Source organism: Somniosus microcephalus, chromosome 29 (genome assembly GCF_052327205.1).
Source record: "Somniosus microcephalus isolate GS21.2 chromosome 29, FLI_Smic_1.0, whole genome shotgun sequence".
Lineage (NCBI taxonomy): Eukaryota > Metazoa > Chordata > Chondrichthyes > Squaliformes > Somniosidae > Somniosus > Somniosus microcephalus.
Genome location: NC_141015.1, coordinates 38,565,285 through 38,588,163, shown reverse-complemented (window position 1 = coordinate 38,588,163; position 22,879 = coordinate 38,565,285). Strand labels below are relative to the sequence as shown.

Below are 22,879 nucleotides of genomic sequence, written 5' to 3'. Positions count from 1 at the left end.
AGGCTGCCCCCCCCCCCCGCGATTTCCCGAGGCTCTCCCCCCCCCCCCCTGTTAAATTGTTATTTAATTCCCTAACACATCATTAAAATATTTACCTTAGTTCCCTAACACACAGAAAGTGTGGGGGAAAAAATTGTGAAAAATCAAGATGGCGGCCACTCACCTCGGTTCAGAAGGATAAGGCCCGCCCACACACGCACCGATTGGTCGACCAGTCAGGTCACCGAAGCGTAGGATTGGTCAATCGTCGAGTCGCTCGACACTCAACTGTAGGAAGGAACCCGCCGTCCGATTGGTGGACCTCGACGTCACACGGTCGCTAATGAGCGGAACACTGAACGTTTTTGGGATACCGCGGGCGGGATTTTTGTCCGGCCGAAACGTAAATACGCCTATGACCGGTCCGGAATCGCAAGCTTTCTTTTGAGGCGACGCGCGTGTCGGTACGCTCTATAACTTTCAAACGTATAGAGAACGGACAGACAGACAGACATCGGGACAGACAGAAGAGCCGCTTTATATATATAGATACTCGGAGTTTCACCCCTTTAACTTTCGTCTTGGGATGTAAGCCTTGGACAGAGGACAGCACTCTCACTTCTGAGTCAAAAGGCTGTGGGTTCAAGTCCCACTCCAGAGACGCGAGCACATAATCCAGGCCGACACTCCAGCGCAGTGCTGAGGGAGCGCTGCGCTGTCGCAGGTGCCGTCTTTCAGATGAGAAGTTAAACCGAGGCCCCGTCTGCTCTCTCAGGTGGATGTAAAAGATCCCACGGCCACTATTCGAAGAAAAACAGGGGCGTTCTCCCCGGTGTCCTGGGCAATATTTATCCCTCAACCAACATCACTAAAAAAAAAACAGGTTAGCTGGTGGTCACCATCTCATTGGGGTTTGTGGGAGCTTGCTGTGCGCAAACTGGCTGCCGTGTTTCCTGCACTGCAACAGTGATTACACTTCAAAAGTACTTGGCCGTAAAGTGACTGAAGTCGTGAAAGGCGCTATATAAATACAAGCTATTTCTTTCTACTTGACTGCTTTTTAATCTTTTTTCATAGCTCCTACCCTTAGCAATTGGAGCCATGCTCACTGCTGTTCATGTCACCCTCTCCAATTCACGTACAGCCCTTCAGAAGAGTGGCAACCAAAGCAAAAGATAAGTGTCGAGGACATGTGCATACTTGGAAACATATTCTTGTATATGTTATTAAACTTCACAGGGGCACCTATCTGTCACCTATATCAGAATGATATCCGGACGTCAAGGGTTAAGTTACGAGGAGAGATTACACAAATTAGGGTTATATTCCCTAGAATTTAGATGGTTAAGGGGTGATCTGATTGAAGTTTTCAAGATACTAAGGGGAACGGATCGGGTAGAGAGAGAGAAACTATTTCCGCTGGTTGGGGAGTCTAGGACTAGGGGGCAGAGTCTAAAAATTACAGCCAGACCTTTCAGGAGTGAAATTAGGAAACACTTCTACACACAAAGGGTGGTAGAAGTTTGGAACTCTCTTCCGCAAACGGCAATTGATGCTAGATCAATTGTTAATTTTAAATCGGAGATTGATAGCTTTCTGTTAACCAAAGGTATACATATGGGGTTAGATCGCAGATCAGCCATGATCTCATTGAATGGTGGAACAGGCTCAAGGGGCTGAATGGCCTCCTGCTGTTCCTGTAACTATGCTGGTGCTAGCTCTTCAATGGCACTGTCTACTCTAACCCGTTTCCCATGCCTTTTTATATTTTCCTGTTCACATGCTTATCCCATTCCCCTTTAAGGTTGGGCTGATTAGCTCAGTTGGTTAATGCGTGGTGCTAATACCGCAAAGGTCGCAGGCAATGTACCCTCTAAATTGTCTTTGTTGTGCGTGGCCTGTTTATTTTAACGTGCGGTCCCTTTCAATTTTCTGCCCATGTGCGCGCGCGGTATTTCAGATGGAAAGCTTGGGCGTTACCTTCCTGATTACTGCGCGGCCGCGCACGGGCACAGCTTAGAGGAAACATTGGTTGCAAGTAAGATCACCATAAGGGGCATCAAGGTGTTGCCGCTGCTGCGACGGTGTCGAGGTTAAGCCGTTTTCATTGAAATCCTAAGAGGTTCCGCCGCACTGACTCGATTGCCCTTTAAAAAGTAGCTTTAACCTTTGCATAAAAACACTACAGAAACCACGGCTGCTGAAATATTCATATGGGAGAAGGACCCAACTCCACTTGCCAGTACACCAATCAAATTACTGCATGCAACGACAGCATTACTCCATGACTCAGCATGAAAATAGGATGTTTACAAAGTTTTTTTTTTACAATTTTGAATAGTTAGTGCCAAAGTTCCTTGCCTCAGCTCATCCGCTGCTGAAACCCTCATTCATGCCTTTGTTACCTCTAGACTTGACTATTCCAACGCACTCCTGGCCAGCCTCCCGCGTTCTACCCTACGTAAACTTGAGGTCATGCAAAACTCGGCTGCCCGTGTCCTAACTCGCACCAAGTCCCGTTCGCCTATCACCCCTGTGCTCGCTGACCTACATTGGCTCCCGGTTAAGCAGCGCCTCGATTTCAAAATTCTCATCCTTGTTTTCAAATCCCACCATGGCCTCGCCCCTCCCTATCTCTGTAATCTCCAGCCCCGCAACCGCCACCCGCACCCCCCCCGCCGAGATATCTGTGCTCCTCTAATTCTGCTCTCTTGAGGATCCCTGATTATAATCGCTCAACTTTTGACAGTCGTGCCTTCTGTTGCCTAGGCCCTAAGCTCTGGAATTCCCTGCCTAAACCTGTCTGCCTCTCTACCTCTCTTTCCTCCTTTAAGACGTTCCTTAAAACCTACCTCTTTGACCAAGCTTTTGGTCACCTGCCCTAATTCATCCGTATGTGGATCGGCGTCAAATTTTTTGTCTTAAAATACTCCCGTGTAGCGTCATGGGACATTTTACTACGTTAAAGGCGCTATATAAACACAAGTTATTGTTGTTGTTCCTTGTAATTTTTGGGGGGTGCGCGGCCCCTTTAATTGGCTGCGCGACCCATTCAACATTTTTTTCAATTTAAAAGCCAGCTCACCGCTGCGCGGCTTAAAGGGGACATTGTTTATTGTATAGACAGAATAAAAACCACCTGGGTGTGATGCGTCATTTAAACACTCGAGGACTCGCCTTTCTCACGGGTTACTTTGTTCACTCCACTTCTCACTGAAATGTCAGAATCACACCCGGCCCTATGTAATATCCTCAATGTACACCACTGCATAATTATAACCCAGTAAACTACTGCAGAGAGCTTAGAACACACAACATACTGTAGAACCCCACACGCTGAAAAGATGCAACACTGCACGACTCTCAAAAAGGGACCCAACTCGCCTACACAACAACAAAATACTGCGGATGCTGGAAATCCGAAACAACAACAGAAAACGCTGGAAAAACTCAGCAGGCCAGGGCAGCATCCGTAGAGAGAGAAACGGAGTCAACGTTTCAGGGCGATGACTCTTCGTCAGAACTGGAAAAAAGCAGGAAATGGAAAGCAAGTTTAGGGGCTGGGAAAAGGGGGAGGGGATGAAAGAACAAAAGGGAAGGTCAGTGATAGGATAGAAAGCAGGAGAGATTAAGAGACATTGAGAGATATTCAAGGCGAGAGGAGGTGGTAATGGGACAGGTTAAGGAACAAAGGATGGCTCTAGATGGGGTGTGAATTGCGCTGGCAGAATGAAGGACAGCTGCCCTGTGGGAGGGAAGAAAAAAGGGGGCCAAACAAAAAGTGTGGATTAAAAAACATATATATATATATATAGGGGCCGAGGTTATGATCTGAAATTGTTAAACTCTTATGTTGAGTCGCCTAATTTGCTTTCACCCCAGTGCACGTTTCGCAACGTGCGCTCGGCCATGAACATCGATTAAATTTACCTCGGGTGCATTGCAAGACCCAAACACAGGGAAGCTCTTGAGAATGGACTGGAATACTCAAGAGTGAGCAAACTCTATCCAGCTGCTTCCACATTCCTTGCATGGCAAAACTCAACAGTGGATTCTTTCCCTTCCCCCTCATCCACCCCCTCCTCTTCCGAATCTCTATATCCCTTCCTCACCCCCACCCCACGTGAAGCCAACAGCAGCTGACAAGACGAGCCTGCGTGCGACAGACAGTAACAATCTCAGGAGTGTGAGGACTTTATAGAAGCACTCTCGGTTTCAGGACGTGTTCGGGGCAGCCTGGTCATGTTGGTTGTGTCACTTCCATATCCAGCCATCTGTTACTCTCTGCATCATGCTCTCCTGTGTAGCAACACTTCATTCTGCCTCACCGTCCTTTTCCTCATGCATTTTTCCCGTGTTTCTGGCTGCAAATTAAATGGCGCGCCGAGGTCACGCTCACCTAAAAGTAACTTGTGAGAAATATTACTGAGGTACTGTCCAGCAGAGCACTTAGCGCAGCCTGGCACATGGTAAAGAGGTGTGGGGATGGGAGCGAATTTCCTCAGAGCTTCTCTCGCTCCGCTGCCGTCACTTTGGCAGAAACCGCATCCAAGTTACCACGACAGAGCAGGAGAAGCGCCGAGGAAATTCAGCCCCCCCCCCACCCCCATGGTTCACCAGCCCAGGATTCAGCTATAGTGGAATTCCTACATTAAAACGGTGACTACACTTCAAAAGCAGTAATACAATAGCAAAATACTGCGGATGCTGGAAATCTGAAATAACAACAGAAAATGCTGCAAATACTCAGCAGGCCAGGCAGCATCCGTGGAGAGAGAAAGAGTGTTAACGTTTCAGGTCTGAGCTTCCGGTCGCCTGTCATTTTAATCCTCCGCTTCACTCCCACTCTGATCTCTCTGTCCTCGGCCTATTACATTGTTCCACTGAAGCTCAGCGTAAGCTCAAGGAACAGCACCTCATCTTTCGATTAGGCACTTTACAGCCTTCCGGACTCAACATCGAGTTCAACAATTTCAGATAATAACCCCTGCCCCCATTTTTCATGCTGTATGATTTTTGCCATTCCCATTTGCAACATTTTATCTTTCCTGCCTGTTACAAAAGTACAGATTATTCCTTCAATTCCTTCCTCACCACCCCCCACCCCCCCGTCTCTGCACCTGCTTAATATGTTACATCTCCAGCTTTTTCCAGTTCTGATGAAGGGTCCCAGATCTGAAACGTTAACTCTGTTTCTCTCTCCACGGATGCTGCCTGGCCTGCTGAGTATTTCCAGTATTTTCTGATTTTCTGTTGCTACTTCAAAAGCAGTACTTCATTGGCTGTAAAACGCTTCGGTGTGTCCAGAGGTGGTGAAAGGCGCTATATAAATGCTGGCCTTTCTTCTCTTTGTATTAGTTATGGTTAAACCTGCAGCTGAACTTCTGCTTACAAGGGACGGCTGTTCAGTCGATGCCAGCGAAGGGGAGAGAGGTGCAGACAGGCAGGAGAAGCCGGATGCGAAGTTTCTGCAGGACTCCCCAGCAGACATTTTGGACTGATACAGAAATGCTGACGCATGCCTGTAATCAGAGTATCCCAGAGAGAATGGGATGCCTTCCGCAACCACATTGTCATTTATAAAAATTATAAGCAAAAGCGTTGCATAGAATACAATGTGCTGCAAAGGGAATTAAAGGCTGCAATTCAATCTCTGAGATGTGCTGAGATTCATAAATGGTTTTACAATTTGGATTACAAGTTTTACAGCTGGATGGGCACTAAATGCAGGCCTAGCCAGCGACGCCCACATCACATCAATGAATTAAAAAAAAAATTGAAAGGGCTGTGTACGATTCTAAACGTGTAGCCTTCAGCCTCGCTGAGGATGATCCTATGGCCAATAAGACCACATCTGATTCCGCTGCATGCTATTAAACGATTAAAATATTATTTTTTGAAGCAGTAGATTATCTGTCACGGGGAAAATAAAGTATTTCTAAAGTCCTGGAACCAATCGTTCCCAACATTCCCGTTCGAAACCCTCCAATTTTCAAGGACATCCTATGTGACTGCAGTCACAGCGCTCGGCCCCTCCTTAACCCCTCTGTTGCCTTCGCTACTACCATTCTCCTTGTACAGCTCTCCCCCCACAGTCCACCTCCGAGGCACCGTTCTCTGCTGTGCACGCCCGACCTGTGGCACTGCAGACACTATGTTGTTTTCAATGGTTCCTTTTCCCGAGGAGCGTGTTTCACATCGCATCTGACGGACCGCACCGCCTCAGTACTACACTCAAGTGGTCAGCCGAGATTATGTGTTCAAGTTCTGGGGCGGTGTTGAACCTGCAACTTTCTGACCTAGAGGTGAGAGTGCTACTAACGAAGCCAAACGGACAACTGAACTAACAACAGATGCGCAAAGGAAAGTGGGAAACACAGTCAATTAAAAGATATGCACTTATATATATATATTTATAAAATATCTGCAAGTACTAAAGGGATGATAGAGAAAGTCTGCAGGTTAGGTTATAATCTATTGATTCTGTCAGTCGTGGCTCAGTGGGTAACACCCTCGCCTCCGAGTCAGAAGGTTGTGGGTTCAAGTCCCACTCGAGACACTTGAGCACTCCAATAGTGTCAGTCGTGGCTCAGTTGGTAGCACTCTCGCCTCACACCAGAAGCTCGAGCACAAAATTCTAGGCTGGCACTCCCAGTGCAGTACTGAGGGAGTGCCGCACTGTCGGAGGTGCCGCCTTTCAGATGAGACGTTAAAATGAGGCCCCGTCTGCCCTCTCAGGTGGACGCAAAAGATCCCATGGCACTATTTCGAAGCAGAGCAGGGGAGTTATCCCCGGTGTCCTGGGCCAATATTTATCCCTCAATCAACATCACTAAAACAGATTATCCGGTCATTATCACATTGCTGTTTGTGGGAGCTTGCTGTGCGCAAATTGGCTGCCGCGTTTCCAACATTACAACAAGTGGCAGCAATTCGATAGTAGTTCATTGGCTGTAAAGTGCTTTGGGATGTCCAGAGGTCGTGAAAGGCGTGATATTAAAAAAGCCTTTTTAAGGCATCAATATTGCAAAGCTTTTCCTTAAATCTATGGTGGCAAAGACATAAGAAGCAGGTGGAACTGTGCTTAACCTACTGCACGATTAACATTAACTACTTCACTTCTCATTAGTGCTCATTATGTAAACCAAAAGATGCTTTCTTAACAAACATCAATCCAAGAGTGCGTCATGATCTCCTGAGGGATACTGTTCCACTCTTACACTGGCCTTGGAAAGAAACTATTTAAAAGTGTTTACTCAAGCAGAAGGCTGAATACATTGCCACTCATTTATATTCATGTCCTCTGGTGACTCTCAGCAGGCTTTGTTGCTTTATTACCGTTCGCACAACAGAGAGAGAAAAACAGTGAATATGTAACCGAACCACGAGGTTGGTTGCAAACATGTTCCGCCCAGCGCTTACACAACTAAACACACAGAGTGCTGGAAATGTTTATAACCCTACATCTGGTTGTGCTGTACAATACTCTTCTCTTTCTGCCTCTCCCAAGCAAAATGCAAAGGGCCCAACCTTTCCTAGCCCAGATGTAGGACCGGTTTCCCCATCCCCTACCAAACCATACAGCCAACCGCAGGACCTATTCCCCCTGCCTACAAGGAGCGATTCTGGACACATAGCTCGTTTCCCCTCCCCTCAAACAGCACAACAGGGAGCAGCACCTTTCACTGCTCCTGCCTACTGCCTGTAAAACCAGATTCTAAACCCCCCCCCCCCCCCCCACCACCACCCCATCCCACTAATCGCAGACCTTGCTGCAGGACTAATTCCTTCACCTCCTCTCACCCTCGAGCATCAGGACAGGAGGTAGGATCCGTTTCCTGCATCCCCTCCACCCACAGTCTCAACAACAACTTGTATTTATACAGCGCCTTTAGCATAGTAAAACGTACCAAGGCGCTGCACAGGAGCTTCATCAAACAATATTTGACACCGAGCCACATAAGGAGATATTAGGACAGGTGACCAAAAGCTTTTCAATTCAATTCCATTTTATTTGCCGTATGTAACTAGTACAATGGAATGCTTACTCCCCGTAGGGACACGTCAGCTATTTTTACAGCGCCGTGTTCAGAGCTTGGTTAAAGAGGCAGGTTTTAAGGGGCGTCTTAAAGAAGAGAGAGGTAAAGAGGTTGCGGGAGGGAATTCCAGAGCTTAGGACCCAGGCAGCTGAAGGCACGGCCGCCAATGGTGGAGCGATTAAAATCGGGGTGCGCAAGAGGCCAGAATTGGAGGAGCGCAGAGATCTCCGAAGGTTGTAGGGCTGGAGGAGGTTAGAGATAGGGAGGGATTTGGGAATTTTAAAATCGAGGCATTGCTGGACCGGGAGCCAATGTAGGTCAGCGAGCACAGGGGTGATCGAACCTCAATTATCTGTAGAACAGGTACCTCAAAGATGTCGGACATGCCAGTTTCCTCTCTCCCACCCCATCCTGTACCTTGCTACAAACTGTCATGGTTATTATTCAGAATTTCAATTCCCCAGAATATCATTCTCCGCTTCACATTACACCGCATTACAGTCCCAACAGGAAACAGTGACGGAAAAATTCAGCTCCTTAAAATTCTGACCTCATTTTTAATTTGTGTTTTATTAATTCAAATTAAAAAATAACAAAACCGAATTAAAGCATGAAATGCAATCACTGGAAACTAGTCATATCAGTTCACTTTATATTAAATGAAACAAGGAAAAGGCTTGGCTTATTTGCTACGGCTGCCAATCACTGCAAAAAAAGTCAGTACTGCAAGCATGTTAAAGATTTTTGTAATTCAGAACCATCCTTTCCTCCCTTCGTTTCTTAAGCAAATAAAGCTGATTTCACTCGTCATAAACACCTCAGAAAAGCAGAAACTGGGAGCTGCAACATCTATGGACAGAGTGCCAATTTAGCTCGAGTCACAGACAAGATTTCGGATTGACGTACCTGCCTGAGGTACCAGACAAATGGATGCCTGCTTCTGTATCAACACAGCTTGCCCGGCTCTCACACCTCATTAATGTGTGAAACAGGAGCTAAATTTCTGGGGGGGGGGGCGGCGGGGGAATGATGAAAGGCCTGTCACATGCAACCAAATGATAAATTTGGAATAAATTACTAAACGTTTGGAGCTTGATTCCCACCACTCCCCCAAAAACACACAAGCCTAGAAATGATTGTGCAATATTAGCATATACGGAGCTTCAGAGTATTGTACAATACACTGTGTAGGTGCACCAACGTCAGTGTTCTTGCTCAGGCCAACATCCCCAGCATCGAAGCTTTGACCACGCTCAATCAGCTCCAATGGACGGGTCACATTGTCCGCATGCCCGATATGAGGCTCCCAAAACAAGCGCTCTACTCGGAGCTCCGGCATGGCAAGAGAGCCCCAGGTGGGCAGAGGAAACGCTTCAAGAACACCCTTGAAAAGGTGTAACATCCCCACCGACACCTGGGAATCCCTGGCCCAAGACCGCACAAAGTGGAGGAGAAGCATCCGGGAAGGCGCCGAACACCTCGAGTCTCTTCGGCGGGAGCAAGCAGAAGCCAAGCGCAGGCAGTGCAAGGAGCGCACGTCAACCCAAGCACCCCACCCACCCGCCCCTTCAACCACCGTCTGCCCCACCTGTGACAGAGACTGTAGGTCCTGCATTGGACTCATCAGTCACCTGAGAACTCATTTTTAATGTGGAAGCAAGTCATCCTCGGTTCCGAGGGACTGCCTAAGAAGAAGAAGATTGTTAAAATAATGGACAAAGTAATATTGTACAAAGGCATTGACTTAAAATGTCAGGCCTGCTAGATCCTACTGGAAGTGCTACCTGTTGGCAGCAGGAGTTGGGCGGGGGGAGCAATCAGCTCCTGTAACAGTCTCAGATGCTTCTGCAAGGCAAGGCCTAAGTGCAGGCTGGATTGTGGGCAATTCCCGTCAACCTTTTCCATTATGAATTCCTATGTCCACATTTATAATGGAACCAGCTACAGAAATTTGAGCAGAAAAGCTCTGCTGAGGAAAGTGCTGCACTGTCGGAGGTGCCGCCTTTCGGATGAGACATTAAACCGAGTCCCCGTCTGCCCTCACATGTGGATGCAAAAGATCCCACGGCCACTATTTTGAAGAAGAGCAGGGGAATTCTCCTTGGTGTCCTGGGCAATATCTATCCATTAACCAACATCGCTAAAACAGATGACCTGGTTATTCACTTCATTGCTGTGTGTGGGAGCTTGCTGTGCGCAATGGCTTCCGCATTTCCTACATTACAACAGTGACTACATTTCAAAAGTACTTTATTGGCTGTAAAACGCTTTGGGACATCCGGAGGTTGTAAAAGGTGCTATATAAATGCAAGTCTTTGGCCGCCAGGGCGCCAAAAGTACCGTCCTGGAAGGAGTCGCAAGCGCCCGCCGGAAATTCAGTTTGAGCGCCCCAAACGGAAGCACGGCGCTACTCGAGGCGCCCCGCATCCCTCTTGGAGCGCTGCAACTGAAAATCGCAGCGCAGCGCGCTGCTGTACTGCAGGCCTTCCTCCCCTTCTTAAAGGGGAGGGGCCTGCTGCAGCGTGATCGGCGATCGCGAGTGCCGGCAAAAGAGCCCGGCACCGAGGAGAAGTGCCGGGCTCTTGGGAGGCAGCCGGCACAACGCGGGGGGGGGGGGGGGGGGGGGGGCGGGGGACGGCTGCGCGAAGAGGTGCTGGCAGGCGGCCAGCAAAAAATATGGCCGCCCCGTACCTCAGCGCCTCTACCGCCGCAGGTAGGCCCCCCTGAACCGGTCGCAAATTGCGACCGGCGTTACAGCGGGGGGGTGCTACCAAATTTGGCGATCGGGGCGGGGTAGCGGAGGGCTGCGCACACCGATGACGTCATCGGTGGCGGCGCAGCGCTACCGGCTAACGCCGCCATTAGCGCCCCGCTAAATTTCGCAGGAGGCGTGGCGCTAAACCCACTAAGTGCCCTCTTTGGGCGCTAACTGGTGGCGCAGCCCACCGAATTTCTAGGCCTTTCTTTCTTATGTAAGCTTGCGCCGAAATTACACCCCATCACCAGAGGTGGTGCTGCAGCGTTTCCACTGTAGAAAGTGTGTAATTACACTGTGACAAATTTACAGTCAGTATATGTATAAAATAAAAATAAAGGCAGTATGTATGACTTTTAAATGGGCACTGAATTACATCTGCATGCGCTAGTCCAATTAGTCCCTGTCCTCCAACTGAACATTACGCTCTGTAATATCGCCTGTCTCCGCCCTTGCCTCAGCTCATCTGCTGCTGAAACCCTCATCCATGCCTTTGTTACCTCTAGACTCGACTATTCGAATGCTATTCTGGTCTGCCTCTAACCTTGCACCCTCTGTAAACTTGAGCTCATCCAAAACTCTGCTGTCCGTATCCTAACTCTGTGCTGCTTTCACCTACCTTGGCTCCCGGTCCGGCAATGCCTTGATTTTAAAATTCTCATCCTTGTGTTAAAATCCCTCCATGGCCTCATCGCTCCCTATCTCTTGTAACCTCCTCCAGCCCTACAACCCTCCAAGACCTCTGCGTTCCCCCAGAGACCTCTGGCCTCTTGCGCATCCCCGATTTTCAATGCTCCACCACTGGTGGCCATGACTTCAGCTGTCTAGGCCCTAAACTCTGGAATTCCCTCCCTAATCCTCTCTCCTCTCTACCTCTTTCTCCTCCTTTTAGACACTTCTTAAAACCTACCTCTGTGTCAAATATTGTTTGATTACGCTCCTGTGAAGCATCTTGGGATGTTTTACTACGTTAAAGGAGCTGTATAAATGCATGTTGTTGTTGTTTTTGTCTTTACTGCTCATCTGCAATGCCATAGGAGATTGACTAAGATATGCACAGTATAAATAAATAAATATGAATTAAGCGATTGTACACATACCAATTCCGAGACACTGTTTTCTTCAAAACTAAAATTTGACTTGACAAGAAGGTAGAGTGAGGCCTTGTCACCAGACAGTTTCTGCTGTGGCACAGCTCGCGGTAACAAAATAAAAACGTGGTACTTCAATAGTGTTAGCTGTGGCTCAGAGGGTCGCACTCTCGCCTCTGGAGTCAGGCGGTTGTAGGTTCAAGCCCCACGCCAGAGACTGGAGCACAACAATCTAGGCAGACACTCCCAGTGCGGTGCTGAGGGAGTGCTGCACTGTCGGAGGAGGTGCCGTCTTCAGGTGAGACGTTAAACTGAGGCCCCGTCTGCTCTCTCAGGTGGATGTAAAAGATCCCATGGCACTATTTCAAAGAAAAGCAGGGGAGTTCTCCCCGGTGTCCTGGGGCCAATATTTATCCCTCAATCAACATCACTAAAACAGATTATCTGGTCATTATCACATTGTTGTTTGTGGGACTACACGTCAAAAAGTACTTCATTGGCTGTAAAGCGCTTTCTTTGGGACATCCGGAGGTCGCGAAAGGTGCTATATAAATGCAAGTCTTTCTGTTTAGTGTTGTTACGCCCCTCGAGGCCACGGGCACTGGACAGGTCTCAGAATGGGTGCCAGTTATGACAGATTAATGTCACATATCTGCATCTTCAATCAAAATCACTTCTAAACATGTTTTTCTAATCTTCATTGCCCAAACTGCAAGTGAAACAGCAACAACTTGCACTTAGATAGCGCCTTTAACGTAGAAAACATTCCATTGGTGCCTCACAGAAGTGCAATCAAAAAAAATGGTCGCTGAGCCAAAGGAGGTGGTATAGGAGCAAGCAGTGACCAAAAGCTTGGTCAAAGAGCCTGCTTTTAATCTTCAATTGTCCATTGTGGCCCCACTGCGGAACATGATCCCGCTATATTACCTCAGGGGCTGCTCACAGCAATAGTAAAGACTCCAAATTCAAGGCAGTTTGATCTTACCCGGAAGGTACGTCCTGAACAAGTGCTACATTCTGTAAAACATCAGCCCCTTTTGTTGAGCATTGCCTTTCCCTACGAATTTTCCAAAATATACGTGCTTTCAATCACATAACCACTACCAAGGAGGAGGGAAGGAGACAGAGGAAGGAAAGATGCGAGGGAAAGAAAGAAAAAGGAGGAAAGGGTTTGCTTACGTAACAACAGTCACTGCACTCCAAAAGTAATTCATTGTGTGAAGTGCTTTGGGACGTTTGTGGGAGATTCAATAAGGCACTCGATAAATATAAATATATATAAATACTTGAAGGAGAAAAAATTGCATGGACATGGGGAAAGAGCGGGGCAGTGGGACTAACTGGATTGCTCTTCGAAAGAGCTGGCGCTGACTCGATGGGCTGAATGGCCTCCTTCTGTGCTGTCTTTTTCTTCTTCTTAGGCAGTCCCTCGGAACCGAGGATGAATTGCTTCCACATTAAAAATGAGTTCGCAGGTGACTGATGAGTCCGATGCGGGACCTACAGTCTCTGTCACAGGTGGGGCAGACGGTGGTTGAAGGGGCGGGTGGGTGGGGTGCTTGGGTTGACGTGCGCTCCTTGCGCTTGGCTTCTGCTTGCTCCCGGCGAAGAACTCGAGGTGTTCGGCGCCTTCCCGGATGTTTCTCCTCCACTTTGTGCGGTCTTGGGCCAGGGATTCCAGGTGTCGGTGGGGATGTTACACTTTTTCAAGGAGGCTTTGAGGGTGTCCTTGAAGCGTTTCCTCTGCCCACCTGGGGCTCTCTTGCCGTGCCGGAGCTCCGAGTAGAGCACTTGTTTTGGAAGTCTCGTATCGGGCATGCGGACAATGTGGCCCGTCCATCGGAGCTGATCGAGCGTGGTCAAAGCTTCGATGCTGGGGATGTTGGCCTGAGCAAGAACACTGACGTTGGTGCGCCTATCCTGCCAGTGTACTATTCTATGATTCGAAAAGCAGGGTCTGAAAGGAGAAGAAGAGGGTGGTGGAGAGGCAAAGGGGTTTTGGGGAGAGGATTCCAGAGCCTGGGTCCTAATGGTTGAAGGTACGGCCACCAAGACTGGGGTGAAGGGAGGGAGGAGGGGTTTGCACAGGAGGCCAGAGTCTGAGGAAGAGAGAGTTCGGAAAGAGGATTGTGGGGCTGGCGGAGGTTACGGAGGGAGGAGCGCGGCCATGAAGGGAATTTAAACACGAGGACAGGATTCTATTCAAACTGGAGGGTTTTGGGGGGCAACAGAGCCAAATACACTATCCAGATTTTAAAATAAATTGCAAATGTTGGAAATCTTAAATAAAAACATAAATGTGAAGCAGACCCATCAGCATCTGTAAAGAGAAGACAGGTTAAACTTTTCTCTTTTCAGATACCATCCAATCTCCCTATTTCCATTATTTTCCACTTTTATTTCTGCAATTAACTGAAATAGTTAAATGGACAATTTTTAAAAAAAATTTTTTTTTACAGTAACTACTTCGCTAAGTTACATTAATACTACATTTTCGTGTTCCCTTAGCAGCAGGAATCGTTACCGATTCCCACTATGGAGGATTAATGCAGGCATGCAGCCCAGGGTTATCTGAAAGAGTTGCTGTAAAACCGATCACGAGCGTGTCAACTAGCAGCTCATTGTACTGTATGCACAAATCTGTTTTGTTCAATATTCAGGTTTTCTTTCGAAAACAAAGCTCCAATTTGTTCCTGCCTTAAATCAGCCCTGGTGTAGTCATGCGAGCTAGCAAGGAGGGCGGGGGCAACATTTCCGTTAAGCTGCATGGTGATTGGGAGGTCCTGCGCAGGCCGGGTCGCTCAATGGCTTTATCATGGAAAAAAAAACACGCGTGTGCAGCAATTTGAATGGGCTGGGCATCCAAAAAAATTAGCTGGATCATTGGTGCAGCGGGGCAGGGGGAGGGGGTCAATCTTTTGGCAGTGTTGTTGCTGTAACGACATGTTGTACCACAGAGTATCCCAGCGCATTGATTTGCAGATCAGTGTGGTAGGGAGTTCAAAAGGCACACAAGTAGTCCAGGGTTAATGTTTTAAAATTACCTTTAAAAATATTTGCAGACTCTGCTTCAACAATGGTTTGTGGCAGAGAATAACCTCCCCTTTTTAAAGAAATTCGTTCATGGGATGTGGGCGTCGCTGGCACGGTCAGCATTTATTGCCCATCCCTAATTGCCCTCGAGAAGGTGGCCTTCTTGAACCGCTGCAGTCCGTGTGGTGAAGGTGCTCCCACAGTGCTGTTAGGGAGGGAGTTCCAGGATTTTGACCCAGCGATGATGAAGGATCGGCAATATACTCCCAAGTCAGGATGGTGTGTGACTTGGAGGGGAGCTTGGAGGTCGTGGTGCTCCCATGTGCCTGCTGCCCTTGTCCTTCTAGTTGGTAGAGGTTGAGGTGCTGCTGAAGAAGCTGCGGTGAGTTGCTGCAGTGCATCTTGCAGATGGTATCTTGATTTTCTGCCCTCTCTGTTACTGTCTCGTTGTCTAGTGGAAACAACCCGTCACTACTCACTCCCATCACAACCCATCGTAATCTTGAAAGGCTCACCTTTCAACCCGCTCAGCTCCAGTGGAGATAATCGAGATAAAGCAACTTCTCAAGTCTGGCTTCAAAAATGTAACCCTATGTCCTTAGTAGAAATGCACTGAACCTCATAGAATCATACAGCACAGAAGGCGGTCATTCGGCTCATCGTGTCTGTGTGGCTCTTTGAAAGAGCTACCAATTAGTCTCACTCGCCTGCCCTTTCCCCATAGCCCTGCAAATTTCTCCTTTTCAATATATAACATTGCACATTCTTCCTATTGCTTTCATATCCTTGGTATAATGAGGTACCAAAACTGTAAGCAATATTCCAACTGTGACCTAACTTGTACAACTTCAACATTAACTCTTTGCCTCTGTTCTGTGGCACTAGGTACAAAACTAAGGGAATCTGTCTGCCTTTTTAATCGCCTTATCTACTTGTATTTAATCATCTGTATACCTGCACACGGAGGTCTCTCTTCTCCTCTACTCCATTTAAATTCTTAGCATTTAAAATGCACTTCCTTTCCCCTATTTCTACATCCAAATTGTATTACGTCACATTTCTCTAGACTGAACTGCATCTGCCACCTATCCGCCCATTCTGCTAACTTACCCACGTGCTCCTGCAGTCTTTCGCCATCCTCATTACCACTGCCCCCGCTCCAAAATATAGCATCAGCAAATTTAGATACTGTTCCCTCAATTTCCAAGTCTAGATCATCTCTGCATATAATAAAAACAGCTGCCCGGTGGAACAGCTCTCACATCCCTCCGGTCTGAGAAACTTCCCTTTACGCTTACCCTTTGCTTTCTGCCGGCCGGCCCGCCCCAACAATCTCTCTCTTCATATTGCCACGTTCCCCCTAATTGCATGTGCTGTTATGCTTTTTGAAAACCTTCTTCTTCTTAGGCATTCCCTTGGAACCGAGGCTGACTTGCTTCCACATTAAAAATGAGTTCTCAGGTGACTGACGAGTCCAATGCGGCACCTACAGTCTGTGTCACAGGTGGGGCAGACGCTGGTTGAAGGGGCAGGTGGGTGGGGTGCTTGGGTTGACGTGCCCTCCTTGCGCTGCCTGCGCTTGGCTTCCGCTTGCTCCCGGCAAAAAGACTCTAGGTGTTTGGCGCCTTCCCGGATGCTTTCTCCGAAGGTGCCGGAAAAACATATCGGAAAACCTATATTCTAAAATAAAGCCCCGATTTTTTCCTGGCTTAAGTCAGCCCTGGTGTAGTCATTCCAGCTATCTAGGAAGTGAGATAAGCACATGCGGAAGAAAAGAACAGAAGCATATGTTGATGGGGTGAGATGAAGAGGGGTGAGAGGAGGCTCGTGTGGAGCATAAACACCGACACGGACCAGTTGGACCGAATGGCCTGTTTCTGTGCTGTAAATACTTTGTATATAAACTGCATCAGTGTGTTCAGAAATGAGAGGGAGGAGTTTGGTAAAGATTATGCGAAGACAATTAGAGAAAATAAATCAATCATTGCGAGAGTTGCTTAAAAGGGAGGTTTAGGCCTTTTAAAACAAACTATAAAACTTGGCAATTTCTAAATCTCTTAAATTTTGTAACTGCACTTGGTTTTAGAGTCAGCTGTTCCCCTGATGTAGCACATCTGTTGCTACCCATTACTCTAAAATAGGGCAGATTTCCCAAATATAAAATTCTTCAATATAATAATGTGGATCATCTATATATATAAACCGGTACGTCTCTCTCTGTCTGTCTCTCTGTCTGTCTGTCTGTCCGGCGATACAATCAAAAGTTATAGAGCGTACCTACACGTATGTTAGGTCCGACACACACAGCGGTCCGGGGAGCGGCAGCGGCCGGCCGTCAGCCGCGTGATCCGCGGGGGAGCTCAGCTCGGGTCCGTCTCGGCCCGACAGCCTGGCCACGCCTCAAGCGCTAGGCCCTGCACGGCCGCTATCACAACGGCACCGGGGCTCAGGCGCTAGGCAGGGAGAGGAGAGGGAGGGGGGGGGGGGAGGGAGAGGACAGCACAGGGAATGGGGAAGAGGGAGAGAGAGGAAGGACAGACAGGGGCAGGGAGACCGCGCGGCCCAAAATTGTAGGTAATAAACCGAAATCACCAGACTTCTGTCCATCTGATGCTGGCTATAGGAAATGCTGTGAGCCGTGTCTTCAGATGTTTGTGTCTTTCTGCATCTGTTGAATTATTGCCGTTTTATTTCTGCTGCCGTGCATTAACAAAACACATTCTTGCAACAATAGTACCATTTTCCTTTGGGTTGCTGGCATCGTCTTTCAGAAGTTAGAACCAGGACCCTGTAGGTGTGTCAATATGTGTGTGTGGGGGGGGGGGGGGGGGGGGGGGGGGGAGGGAGGTATCCCCAGGTGTGTCGCTATTTGCGCGAGGGTCCCTATGAGTTGTCAATCTTTGCAGGAGGTCCCCAAGAATTGCACAGGGTCCATGTGAGTGTGTTGATATTTGATATTTGCATGAGGTACCTGGGATGGTGTCAATATTTGCAGGCAGTTCCCCCACACGAACTATTGCATATCCCCCTGTACTAAGTTCATTATACAGTAGCAGTCAGAACGCACCGATGGTATTATCTGTGGATTAGCATTGCTCTGAATCGCTTAACTTTATTCTGTGATTTTCATGGGAAATTGCACATTTACTGGTTGCCATGCATCTTGGTCCCAACATGTCACAATGCGTTGCTCCACTGCAGATCCAAACTGACCCAATCCAGACTGAAGAGGGAATCTCTTCGAAGTCACAAGGCTGTCTAATGCAGAGCATTTTCAAGTGTTTAATGACATCTAGTGGTGGCTAAATCAGACCACTTACTGCGCGACAGACAGACAATGAGGGCCCTGGTTTTTTAAAATGTTTGCGACGCCACAAGACCACTTATGGAATGCAGCTCCTCTGCGCAAAGCTACTGCAGGGAATCTGAGCGGGTGAGCAGTGCTAAAGTTTGGGCTGGCAGCTGTGAGAACCCAGAGTTACTTCGCTGAAGGGATGAGATGCGGATAAAGCAAATTTCAGAAACTGGCACAGCCACCACCTGCACCTTTAGGATACTTGCTTAAACCTTTCTTGTCTAGGCAGTTGGAGCTGGGCAGGGGAGGGGGAAGAACAGACGTGTTGGAACTAAGGCTGCCTAGGAGATTTCTGCAAATAGAACTAGAAGAAGAAGAAGACGACTTGCATTTACATAGCGCCTTTCACGACCACCGGACGTCACAAAGTGCTTTACAGCCAATGAAGTACTTTTTTTGAACTGTAGTCACTGTTGTAATGTAGGAAACGCGGCAGCCAATTTGTGCACAGCAAGGTCCCACAAAACGCAATGTGATAACGACCAGATCATCTGTTTTAGTGATGTTGGTTGAGGGATAAATATTGGCCCCAGGACACCGGGGAGAACTCCCCTGCTCTTCTTCAAAATAGTGCCATGGGATCTTTTACGTCCACCTGAGAGGGCAGACGGGGCCTCGGTTTAATGTCTCATCCAAAAGACGGCACCTCCGACAGTGCAGCACTCCCTCAGCACTGCACTGGGAGTGTCAGCCTAGTTTTATGTGCTCAAGTTGCTGGAGTGGGACTTGAACCCACAACCTTCTGACTCAGAGGCGAGGGTGCTACCCACTGAGCCACGGCTAGTGAATGATTCCTCCCCCTCTACATACATGCAAGTTAAGATTTTTTGAGGAGCAGTGTACATGTTGTTTTCAAACTATTCCTCCCACTCTAATACTTCCCATTCAAATGAACCCCAGTGTTATGTCTTTGTCGGGGACATCAGTAAACTGAGGAGCGCGTTCAGATCAAAGGAGCAGAGTGCTGAAAATTGACTGGGGCTTTACTCACTTGATGAAGTCCTCCTTGCATTTCTGCAGCAGTTCACCGGCTCTTGTGATCTCTTGTTCATTGAGCAGGATGAGCGTTCCGATTGTCAGGTGGAGCTTTGCTGGGTTCTGGAAAATACTGCCGTCAATCCCACGGTCCTAGAAGGAACGAGGAATAAGCAAATTAATTTTCACATTGTTCCATCCCTCTGGGCAACACTACAAGCTAACAAGTCCATCAGATAAAGAATAGCGGGTATCCAGAAATGATCTGGAATTTAGAAGGGTAAGGGGTGATTTGATCGAAGTTTTCAAGATATTAAGGGGAGCTGATAGGGTAGATAGAGAGAAACTATTTCTGCTGGTTGGGGAGTCTAGGACTAGGGGGCAGTCTAAAAACTAGAGCCAGACCTTTCAGGAGTGAAGTTAGGAAACACTTCTACACACAAAGGGTGGTAGAAGTTTGGAACTCTCTTCCGCAAACAGCAGTTGATATTAGATCAATTGTTAATTTTAAATTGGAGATTGATAGATTTTTGTTATCCAAAGGTATTAAGGGGTATGGGGCAAAAGCAGGTATATCGAGTTAGGTCGCAGATCAGACATGATCTCACTGAACGGCGGAACAGGCTTGAGGGGCTAAATGTCCTACTCCTGTTCCTATTAAAAGCAGCAAGCTGATCAAGGTTTCAGATGATGTTACAAAGTGCAGGAGTCTGGCTGATCTGTAATTCTTATTTGCTGGAATCACATCTTTTCCCTTTCCTACATTACAACAGTGACTATGCTTCAAAAGTACTTCATTGGCTGTGAAACGCTTTGGGTCATCCTGACCTGAAAGGTGCTATAGAAATGCAAGTCCTTTTTAGAATACTCCTAGGTATCAATTACTAATATCATTGTGGAACTCATGGGTTGACTTAATTCAATTCTGAGTTCTTTATATGCCTACAGCAGTGTTGAGTATTGAAACTGATGAATAGTTAATGAAAACTAGAGGCCATAAATAGAAGATAGTCACTAACAAATCCAATAGGGAACTCAGGAGAAACCTCTTTACCCAGAGTGGTTAGAATGTGGTACGCGCTTCCACAAGGAGTGGTTGCGGTGAATGGCATAGATGCATTTAAGGGGAAGCTAGATAAGTAGATAAGGGAGAAAGGAATAGAAGGTTATACTGATGATGAAGGGTTTCGACCTGAAACGTTGACTCTATTTCTCTCTCCACGGATGTTGCCTGGCCTGCTGAGTTTTTCCATCATTTTCTGTTGTTATTTCGGATTTCCAGCATCCGCAGTATTTTGCTATCGTAGAAGGCTATGCTGATAGGGTGAGATGAGGTAGGGTGGGAGGAGGCTCGTGTGGAGCATAAACACAGACATGGACCAGTTGGGCCGAATGGCCTGTTTCTGTGCTGTAGTTTGTGGTGTTGAGATGCAGTAATTGTGAAGTAATCAATTTACATTTCTCGTCAATTACCTGGAGATAACTGTTGTCAGGAAGCATTAGAAACTTTATATTATACTAGATGTCCACCCGCAGTGTCGCACATGAGCAGTCCAAGACCTGGAGTATGGGTTGTGAGGCTTTTTGTGGCAACCTAAACACAACAGCAATAGAGCAGAACATACTGAAGCAACCCTCCAGGATGCTTTGCCCATTGCTGCATTTCAATGACCAGGCCCTTGAGCAGATGGACAATGTATGAGCCGATGAGGAACTGTGACACCTTTTCCTGCTACAGTCAGATTTAACGTGTGACAAACTATGCACAAAAAAAGAGGGGGGGGGGGAAAAAGAGAGTGGAGAAAGGGAATTGGCGAGGGGGAGAAGAGGACCAAAAAACAGAAACAATGAGAGAAAGAGAGAGCAAGTTGAGAGCCTGTGTGTCAAACCTCAGAGCTCAAATTAAAACAGAAAATCTCTCTCAAAAAAATGCAGTTTCTGAAGTTACTTTTTTTTTTTAAAACATGCATTCATGGGATGTGGGCGTCGCTGGCAAGGCCAGCATTTATTGCCCATCCCTAATTGCCCCTTGAGAAGGTGGTGGTGAGCTGCCTTCTTGAACCGCTGCAGTCTGTGTGGTGAAGATACTCCCACAGTACTGTTAGGGAGGGAGTTCCAGGATTTTGACCCAACGACGATGAAGGACCGGCAATATACTTCTAAGTCAGGATGGTGTGTGACTTGGAGGGGAATGTGGAGGTGGTGGTGTTCCCATGCGCTTGCTGCCCTTGTCCTTCTAGGTGGAAGAGGTCGCGGGTTTGGGAGGTGCTGCCGAAGAAGCCTTGGCGAGTTGCTGCAGTGCATCTTGTAGATGGTAGACACTGCAGCCACAGTGCGCCGGTGGTGGAGGGAGTGAATGTTTAAGGTGGCGGATGGGGTGCCAATCAAGCTCAGTAAATATGTTGCGATTATTTTGAAACCTGATCCCAATGACACAACCTCCTGAGACCAGTGGCTTTCAATCGTTTCTGTGCAAAGACCTCCTGGAAACACTGGCACACTCCTGTCTTAATTTCTGAAAGACGGTCTCAGCTACCCAGATTAAAACAGCATTCATGCGGCAGAAAACATTTTTATTTGTATGCTGCAACAGGAATGTCAAAAAATTCAAAATTCTGACGGGGTAGGTGGAAATCTAGCTCTCCAGACTCCTCTGGGATCATCTGATCGAGCCGCTGAAGATCCAGGGACTCCACAGTTTGCCCTAGATGGTGCTCCAGCCTCCAAAGTTACCCTGGTTTCCTCCACCTACTTACTGGTACAGGTTTAGAGTTGCAATTAGAATGCTGGCACAAGGGGCAGCAGTATGAAATGGGACCACAAGCTACGGGGCCGTGATCATTTCAGTCCGCACAACATAAGCTCCAGGTTTTCTATCATTTTGACTCGCACACCATTAATGGAATGGCCCCAGGGCAGGTCCAGATCAATTTTACAAGCTGTAGCAGAGCCTGACGTGCTCGCTTCATAAAGATTACATTCCTATGTGTCTTTGATCCAAGGATCGAATTAGTCCATTGCCTTGATTTAAATAGCAGCACTGCTCTTTTGATCGAAATAAAAAACTTTAACCAGTTGTAAATTTGATACTGATGTGCAAAGTGTTCATATCTGCCTGGCGAGGCTCACAAGTAGTCTGGAACGTGGCTAAATACAGGAAACTTTGGTTTATCCGGAGGTTGTATGTCCGGAATGCTCGATCTAACGGCAAAAATCAGGAGCCATTTTCTATAAGTTTTTTTTAGATCTCGTTCTTTTTTTTCCCCAGTCAGCCACTGCAAGGTCTGTAGCTATAGCAACAGCTTCAGCTAGAGACACTTGCAGCTGCAGATGACTCTTTAGAAGCTGTTGCTAAGCAACAGTGTTTGTTGTCAGATACGGAGATGAAAACCTCCGTATGCTTCAACATTAACTTTGTATGTCTGGCAGTTTTGATAGATCGGCAACACGCCGGTCCCGTCGGTGCCGGATATAACAAAGTTTCCTGTATTGTGTAATATGGCCAAGCAAGAGATATCCATTTTACTCCTAGGCCCAATATTCTCCTGGGGGTCACCATTGACCAGAAACTTAACTGGACCAGCCACATAAATACTGTGGTAACAAGAGCAGGTCAGAGGCTGGGTATTCTGCGGTGAGTGACTCACCTCCT

The 22,879-nt window shown here is 47.5% G+C and overlaps 1 protein-coding gene across 6 annotated transcripts in view; it reads right to left on the bottom strand.

The window, feature by feature from the left end:
* ascc1 (activating signal cointegrator 1 complex subunit 1) overlaps positions 1-22,879 on the bottom strand; it is a 75,902-nt gene that overhangs the window by 28,156 nt on the left and 24,867 nt on the right. For all 6 annotated transcript variants that reach the window (XM_085970648.1, XM_085970646.1, XM_085970652.1 and 3 more), the window contains exon 6: positions 19,244-19,380. In XM_085970648.1, coding sequence (XP_085826774.1) covers positions 19,244-19,380 — 137 coding nt within the window. The remainder of the gene's footprint in view (positions 1-19,243; positions 19,381-22,879) is intronic.